The 9,262-nt window shown below is 41.8% G+C and overlaps 1 protein-coding gene across 2 annotated transcripts in view; it reads right to left on the bottom strand.

Moving 5' to 3' along the window:
- Positions 1-1,063: 1,063 nt before the first annotated feature.
- Positions 1,064-9,262, bottom strand: part of IFT88 (intraflagellar transport 88) — a 57,905-nt gene continuing 49,706 nt past the window's right edge. For both annotated transcript variants that reach the window (XM_084842833.1, XM_084842834.1), the window contains 2 exons: positions 3,553-3,654; positions 1,064-1,503 (listed from right to left, as the gene is read on the bottom strand). In XM_084842833.1, coding sequence (XP_084698959.1) covers positions 1,382-1,503; positions 3,553-3,654 — 224 coding nt within the window. In that variant the 3' untranslated portion in view covers positions 1,064-1,381. The remainder of the gene's footprint in view (positions 1,504-3,552; positions 3,655-9,262) is intronic.

Below are 9,262 nucleotides of genomic sequence, written 5' to 3'. Positions count from 1 at the left end.
GCCTTTTAAAATGTGTAGTTTATGGTGCAATCCTATGCAGTCCACCGTTGATACTTGTAAGCCTCCAAACTTGGAAGCTTACAAGTGTCCAGTGCAGGGGGGGAGGCGTGACGGAGGTGATCGTTGCCTCTGCCACACCTCCCATGATGCATTTCAGCTAGATGGGCTTTTTTGCCTGTCTAGCTGAGGCGTTGCAGAGAGGGAGGGAAGAAGGCTGCAAAGGCCTCAGGATACAGCATAAGCTGGCCTTTGCAGTCCTCTCCCATGGGAACGCCTCCTTTACTTCCTCTCCAAGGTCACTTTTATGACCTTGAAGAGGCAGGCAGTCTGGTTCTCACTATGCCAGCTGCAAGGGGAAGGGGGAGAGGAGCTCGGATTCCTGGGTCCGAGGTCAAAGCGCTGTGTCTGACCTTGGATCCAGGAATCTGAAATACCCTATTGCCCCCCAGACTCTGTCTTGGGGCCATAGGATTACTTCCTCCATGTTTTTACCATGTTTAAAGTTCTTGTTTTTATTGTTTTACTGCTTTAGGGCACAATCCTATCCAGACAGGCGGCCGTCTCTGAACTTGGAGGTGACCGCCTGTCCAAAGCAGGGCAGGATAAGCTCAGAGGGGATTGTTCCCTCTGCACTTCTCCTGCCCTGCATTTTGGGCTAGACAGCTGATTGCAGCTGTCAAGCTGTGGGAAGATGGAGCAGGACAGGAGGCTGCTGTACAACTCATTGGATGGGTCATACAGGCATTTCTGCCCTCCCTGCCCCGGAACACCCCCAGCCACGCCCCGTTTCAGCTGCTCCACGCTCCTCTTGCAAGCACAGAGGATGCAGCTGTCCCGCACTGCCTCCAAGGCAGCGCGGAAGTGGGGGGAGGTCAGTTCTCCAGGAACTGACCTTGGAGCGTGGGCTCTGAGGTCGGTTCCTGGAAAACACGATATCCTATGGCCGTCTAGCCACTGTCTCGTGGCCATAGGATTGCTCCCTTATTGTGTTAAATTTTTGTACACTGCCTTGATGGCTTTTTAGCAGATGAGGTAGTATATAAATGCTAATACCAATTAAATTGAATAAATGTATAAATCTGTAATCATGCACCAAGGTATCGGCCTCATACTTTCCACCAACATCTTGAACTGTTATAGTCCTTTAAAGATCTTTTGGTGACCACATACAAAAATATGAAAGTAAAAAATTTAGATTGCTGCAGTGAATAAGATCTGTATGAAGGATTTTAAGTTATTACTATAAAAAGGGTTTACTTACAATCCACAGTTTATATACACATCGATGAAATACATATACAAATTTTCACAACCTTATCAAAAGCTATAAGAAACGAGTTTTCTTTCTTTTAAAACTTTTAAAATTAATAAACTGGACAAGCTAGTCTGGAAGCAAATCTTCCCCTAGTTCTTCATCAGCAAATTCATCTTCATCCATTTTTTTCCTTAGTGCAGTTTTTGGTCTCTCAGCCTGGGGTCCAAGTGGGTCCAGATAGGAAGCATCTACGGTTTTAAAAAGGAAGAAAGAAGAAAAACACAAAAACCACAAGTTTTTCTGAGGAACAGAACATTTAACATCTAACATTTAAGAATTACGTAAGAATAAGATCATGCTTTACAACAGGAATGGCCATTTGATCTGCCCCATACTTGACAATTCTGTGTGAAATCCTGCTAAACTGTGAAAGTCTTTCCACTAGTGATATTATCCCATCTTCTCTTGTCATCAAATAATGGAATTCCACCTTATCCTAAATCTTGTCTTGATTTCCATCATTAACCCTCAACAGTCTACTGCTTGCAAAAGGGAACAGTTTGCCTCTGGTGGACTGAACAATTAAAAGTAATAAGAGGATGTATTTCTGTCCGTTTCTCTGCATCCTTGCACAAATACTGTAAAATTTAGACATCTGAAACTTGGCACCCACACTAAGGGGACCCTAGGGAAGTGCACCTCGGGTTTATTTTCTTTTTAAAACACATTTATTTTAATTAATTTAGATGTGTCTGTGTGAGTGAAGTCTGTAATAACATCTTCAGTCACTATGGCAGACTTTCCTGACCAATGCATAGCTTTGCAGTCCATGCAGTTTGAAGCCATGGCAGATTAATAGGCCAAGAGACAGATTTATACACCTGCCTGCTTCTGTGGGGCAGCCCCCTCCCCACAGGAGGAGGGAGGGGGCAGACAATTCCCTCAGAGGGCTATAAAGGTACACCATGGCAGGGGCCACACGTAGGGGTCTCAGTGGCCGTGCCTTCACTCAGATGGGGTGGGTACATGCCCAACTTGGGAAGCTGTGTAAGTTTGCCTGGAGGCATTGCTGTATCAAACTACGAGCTATTCCTGGCCATGTGAAGCTGGGTCCGTTTGCTAGTATATAAATAAAATAGCACACACATATTCTGTATGGCACTGTTGTTATTTTGCATGTTTGTAGGATTGACGTGGATGGTTAATGGAACTGCCTTTTTACAGGATGGTTTTTAATGTTGCATTTCATAAAGCTGCTTTAAAAACAGTGTAAGTAGGACATCTACAGTTCGATCCTGTTCATGTTTACACAGATGTATGTCTCGAGTTAAATGGCACCTTTTCCCAAGTGAACGTGCATAAGATTGCAGCCTTAAAGTGCAATGCAGTTACTTGGGAGTAAGCCCCACTGAAGTCAATGGGACTTATTTCTGAGTAAATATGCACAGGATTGCACTTTCAGTGTATTTGGGCCTGATCTTGAATATGTATTTCAGTTTTGCACACACAATAATCACACTGATATCACCAGGACCACTTTCTGTTTGCAACCTATACAAGTCCCTTTTCAAAAACTTGGTTGACTATTCCAGCTTTATATAACGTAAGGACTGTTAGACTGAAATACTGTAGAAAGTACTTTAGGTAGTTTCCCAGGTTGTGTTCGTTTCTCTGCTATGAACTTTCACTGGAGTTGTATTTTTTTTCTTTTGAATTACACAAGTGATCTGAAAACATAAACATTGCCTTACTTCCTGAGTCCACTGATTTATATGAAAGCATGCTATTAGAGACATCACCTTGCCGACAAAGGTCCGTCTAATCAAAGCTATGGTTTTCCCAGTAGTAATGTATGGCTGTGAGAGCTGGACTATAAGGAAGGCTGAGCGCCGAAGAATTGATGCTTTCGAACTGTGGTGCTGGAGAAGACTCTTACGAGTCCCCTGGACTGCAAGGAGGTCAAATCAGTCCATCCTAAAGGAAATCAACCCTGAGTGCTCATTGGAAGGACAGATCCTGAAGCTGAAGCTCCAATATTTTGGCCACCTAATGCGAAGAGAAAACTCCCTGGAAAAGACCCTGATGCTGGGAAAGACTGAAGGCAAAAGGAGAAGGGGACGGCAGAGGATGAGATGGCTAGATAGCATCACGGATGCAATGAATATGAACTTGAGCACGCTCCGGGAGAGAGCGCAGGACAGGAAGGCCTGGCGTGCTATGGTCCATGGGGTCACGAAGAGTCGGACACGACTGAACGACTGAACAACAACAAAAATGCTATTAGACACCTAACTTACCTATTTCTTTACTAACACTACTTTCATAGGGTTCATTTGTCCCTGGCAAAGACTTCAGTTTAGCACTCAGACGCTCCCCCTTAATAGTGATGCTACCAGGATCTGATAGAAGAGAGAAAATGTTCAATAAAATATTAGGTAGACCATACAAGTATTCCTTTTCAACACAATAACAACACTGTTAAGTATTTATATAGTGCTTCAAAGCATTCCATATTCAAGGCCCAGTTCAGATGAAACAATTTGGGCCGATGAGACTAGCTTCCTATTACAAATCAGGAACCTGAGGCTGAATCCCTGCTTACCAACTATGATAAGAAGCTATGATCAGATCCTGATTGTTACATCTGAACTGGGCCGATATCTTAGTAATCCTTACAACTAGTCTGTGAGTTTCTGTAATATGACAGATAATTTTAGAGATCACCTCCTCTCACAAGTTCTTCCCTTTAATCTTCTGATGCTTTCTTGATCCAGGTCCCTTGTAGAATTATTTTCCTAGAGAGGCCCACTCAATCTCTCCCCTTGTTCCAATTCATTGTCACACACTGACTGCTTATTTAAACAGTATTTCCAAGTGCTTAATTATTGCTAAACTGCAGATTAAGTGTATCTTAATTATTCCAACAGTGGGTTTTGTTTTCATTTGTAATGGCTGCTTCTATTTATGTTTTTCATGTTATTTTAGTAACTATTTTAGTGGTTATTTCATTTTGATATGCTGTAATTGTGTGTTATAAATCACAGTGTAATTTCTGTGTAGGTGTTCTTGTAAACTACTTGGAAATAATATTTTATATAAAATGACCCATAAGTTCACACTTAAATAGACGACATATGCAAGTAATATGTGTGAGCCTATCATGTGCAGGTAGTATGTGTACAGTTTTCTAGCTGTCTCATCCTCCCATATATGGTACAAAGATCATATTACAAAATCCAGTCCATGACCGCTGTTCCTTCGCTGCCCATCCTATTTTTTGAGTGGCAAACAAGGCAGGGAGGAGAAAGGAAGGTGAGGGGTCTTAGGGAGTAATCCTATGCAGATAGACGGCCACCTCCAAATTCGCGCCTATCCAAAGCACTGCGGGAGGAGTGCAGAGGGGATCCTCTCCTTTGTGCTCCAGCCACCCTGCATTCATGGCTAGATGGCTGTCTAGCCACGGGACATCGGAGCGAGGGGTAGGGAGGCTGGACGACACATAGGAAGTGTCATACCAGCACTTACAAACTCCCTGCCCCACCCCCAGAAATGCCCCCTTTCCCCCTGCTCCGTGCTGCTCTTATGAGCGCGGAGCATGGAGACGATCTGCGCCACCTACGAAGTGGCGGAGGAGGGGCTGGGGAGACAGTTCTCCAGGAACCGACCTTAGAGCGCAGGCTCTGAGGTCGGTTGCCAGAAACCGACCAATCCTATTGGCCGTCTAGCTGCTGTCTAGCAGCCATAGGATTGTGCCCTTAAGATCTCATCCTGCTGAACAACCAGTAAAATAAGGCTTTCTAATGCATATTTTCTGTCATGTGGGGCTACTTTATTTGTCTCACACCTTTCTGCACCTTTCAGATTGCCAAATAGTTGCTCTTAAAAAAAATGATCAAACTATGGATTACTTGCTGTAGCACAAAGAGAAAGAATAGTAATTAAAAATTAAAATCATAATGTAATATTTGTAAAGCAACTAATTTTTTCTAAATGTAAAACACACTCAATTTCTCTAAAGTGAAGTAGAGAAAAAACAGACCTCTTACCACTTCTGAAACTGAACTATGCCTACTTTCAGACAGGGCTGGTGCATATGAAATGTCAGCAAAGAAGCTTGAAATTTTTGTTTCTGCTTGCATGGACACAAAAATAGATCTATATAGTTTGGAAATCTGAATCAAATCTATGGTTCCTGCTGTTTTGGCTAAAATAAATGAAAAAAGGCTAGTCCAGCCGCCGTCACCAGATCAAGGTCTCTTATTGCGCCGGCACTAAGGAGCTCCAAGCAGGATCCAAAGCTCAGCTGCCTCTGCACACAAGACGACAGGACTGGAATCCTAGTCTTTTAAATATAATTGGATCTGCAGCCCTGTGCTGAACTGTATGCAGGCACCCATCCCCCAAGGAATACACAGAGAAACTGACCTTTAAAGGTGCCATGTGACATGAATGACAGCCTAGTCTCACTCTCTCACCAGTTCAGAATGAGCAGCTAGTGCCTCTAACATGGCTATTGGTTGGAGCAAACTCCAGAGCTATAAGAAATATTATTTCAATGGATCTGCCTCCTTTACTGGACTATAGTTGACTAGGTAAAACATGGGATTGTTCTATCCTAATGGATGTTGGGGGGACCCCAGTTCAGCAGAAACAATCTCAGTTATGTGGGGTTAGCCTAAGCATAACATCAGCCCTCTGCTACCTACCTGTGTGACATGGCATATAAGGTCATTTTAAGGACTTCCTCCAACTCCACCTCCACCCATACAATTTTAATTACAGCAGAACCACAACTTTAACTCGTGCTTAACCCTAATGTTTAATGCCACTTCTGCTCACCATAGATTGGAATAATATATTCCTTATGACTTGGGTAAATAGCAAATGAAACTCTGCAATATTCTCCCTCTTGAAAGACATGCGAGTAGGTGAACTGAGTATATGAAGAGTCTTGACTTGGTCTTCACCTTGCTTTGGTAATGTTTTTAATGCTATAGTATGTTATCAATAAGAAATATAGTACTACATTCATGAACAGTTGGTAACATTCATTCACATGCCTTCAAGTTCACTTCAGAAACACTCACTATTACCTAAAAGCATAACTTCACATACTGTTGAAAAGACAAATTAAAAACAAACGCTAGAGTGGGCAAATCCTAGCATATTTTTCATTTCTAAGCCTTGGCACGATACATCCAGCTAGAAAGAGCTCCAACATCTCAGCAAATGTTTTTATGGCTTAGATCCAAATAATGGTGTGGCTTGTTTTGCATGCCCAAGTGAAACAGGCAGCTCCCAGTGCCACGTGGCAAACGTCTTTTGAAACTGATGGGCGATGTGGCAATCTTTTGCTAATAGGAAAAAAGTGAAATGTCTCATTGAGCATGTGTAAGTCCTTTCGCAAGCCAAAAGGAGGCCTTTGGATCTCAACCTGAACGTTTACCCAGATTAATTATCAAACTAAACCATATAAAAAATGATGTTTGTATGTAAATGTCCATTAATGATAAGGTTGGAAGATTAACTGTACCCCAGTTACTTATTATCTTCATAGTGGACATTAATTACCAAATAACAGTTAATGCTTTTTCAATCATCAGGGGACATTATGCAAAGATGGAAAACTTTGTCTGGATTGTTCCCATTAAATACTTTATATGCCCATTATGTTAACCTTTAACACATTTAGTTTGATCACCATTATAATCTCAAAAGCCAAACTGATTAGGCTGTTCCTTGGGCAATATTTTTCAGACACAATTGAATTAAGGCACTACTTACCTCTCTCCTACTGTAATTAATAGATTAATTAATTAATCTGCTTAACTTCGGATGGAAAATGCAGTGAAACAAAACCCTGTGTATCAATGGTGAGGATTTGGATGATGAAACAGGTAATGATCAAAAGGGAAAATTAAAGTGAGGCTTCTGGATTCAGCAGAGGCATTCTAATACTGTGCTATAGAAAACATTATTAGGTCATTAGGTGGGTGGAAAGAGTGCTGAAGTGAATGTGGTGTTGTTATGGTTTAAATCTAAGGAATGTTGCTGTTCTTCCAGGAACTAATGCTCCTCTCCAAATCCCAGTGACTTCATTGTAAACATGAGTCATAAAGAGGTTCAATGGATTGATCCCAGGCCTTATTAGCACAAGAGCCTTATGCAAATATTTTGATTTGGCAAAAATGAGGGCCTGGGCTGAGACAGCCCCATGTCCATGGCTTTTCACTCTTTTCCAAAAAATATATCAGCTTCCATCATTCTTATGTAAGTATATGCTTTTAAAAAGTCATATCTTATTGGACCAAGTTCTGCTAAGGAAACAGTCTCTCCTTCTAGACTAGGCCCGCACAACTTGTGATCCATCCCACCACCCATGCATGGTGGCCCATCGTGGTAGGATAGAGAAGCCTCCTGGTTTTATTACTTGCCTTGAGCCTGTAGAAACAAGGGTAGGGGATCAGGCTTCCTGCACTGAGCAGGGGGTTGGACTCGATGGTCTTGTAGGCCCCTTCCAACCCTATGATTCTATGATTGTCAAGCCGACCATGTTACATAGCTGGTGGGCTGCATTTGGCTCACAATTTATGCAGGCCTGTTCTAGAAAAGCACAGTCCCATACAGCATAGTTAGAAGTACCTCAATTCAGAGCTCAAAGCTCCAAGGCATTCAGAATCATTAACCAAGCTCTGTTTCTCAGCAACTCAATGTTCTAAAAGCAATACTCTGTATGCAGCTACAGCTGTAATAAGATGTAATTACAGAAAATGTTCACAGCACTACCTCAGAGCTGACCCCAGAGTTGTGAGACTAATCTTTTATATTAGGGCCTCAGGTGCCCATAAGGTAACTTTTCATGTTGTCTGTTGGAGGTGCATGGTTGGGTCAGAGAGGGAGAGAGAGAGAGAGAGAGAGAGAAAGCATCTTCATTTGCAATTAACATTTCTAATGAGGATTCAACTACCTTGTACTTTAGACACCTATTTGATACACACATTTGCTGATTAATAAACCGATCATAGGCAATGCGATGCGCATGACACAGCACTCGAAAACAAAACAAAAAAACAACGATAGCACATCCAGTTTATAAATGTATAGATTTTAAAAATTATAAACAAATTTTAAATCATGCAACATTTCAGCATAAAATGCCACTTCAGTCACTGACTCACAATATGGCAACTGTGAAGTTTTTGTTTCCTCTTCCTCTTCCTCCTCATTATTATGCACTAAACAACTAGATGCTGTGCAATTAATAAAGAACAACAGAATGATGGCACCACCCTCAGGCTTACAATTTAATGTAATTAAGGAAGGATGGAAAGAAACAGGAGTCTGATGAACCTGGTCCATATTTGCTAAGATTTCTTAGCTGTAGCCAGTTTAACATTACTGGCCTCTACTTTAAAAAGGGCAATACTCCATTTTGGAAGTCAGCAAAGTAAATCTGTCATCTTATGTATTTCTGGGTCTGTTGGATGTATTTTGTTGCCCCTTTTTAAGTTCTATTTTTCCTTTAATTTTTCTCCACCATCACTTTTTGTGGTCTAGAAAGCACAGCCATTCTCTCCCGTATTTCAGTCCATTGCACAATCACCCTTAAGTACCTGAAATCTTCAGGGGAAATTTCTGATTTCCCAGTCAGACTACCTCAGAGAAGTGAAAATGAAATATACTTCTTGATTTTAATGGGCAGTGGGAGCATTTTCCTAAACTGGGCTGGGCTTACCCGATTGGTTTTCACTGTCTCTTGCAGTTCCTTGGACTCATAACATATTGAACAATCCAGATCACATTGAGTGTGTTGTCACTTTCTCCAATCCTGAAAGGTTTTCCCTACAAAGGGACAGAACTCCAGTTTCCCAGGATATTCAGAGTCACCTGGAGATTATTTGGAGAGTCTCTAGCTGTGGGCTGAATTCATGTGCCCCTGTTTTTGTTCTATTCTTGGCCAACATATGCTTGGACAATGGAGGCTAGATATCTGCTTCTAAGGACTGG

Source organism: Heloderma suspectum, chromosome 3, assembly GCF_057233095.1.
Source record: "Heloderma suspectum isolate Gila_16-S chromosome 3, 16-S_ref, whole genome shotgun sequence".
In the NCBI taxonomy this organism is placed as follows: Eukaryota; Metazoa; Chordata; class Lepidosauria; order Squamata; family Helodermatidae; genus Heloderma; species Heloderma suspectum.
The sequence above is the reverse complement of the archived record's forward strand: the minus strand, read 5'-3'. Positions and strand labels throughout refer to the sequence as shown.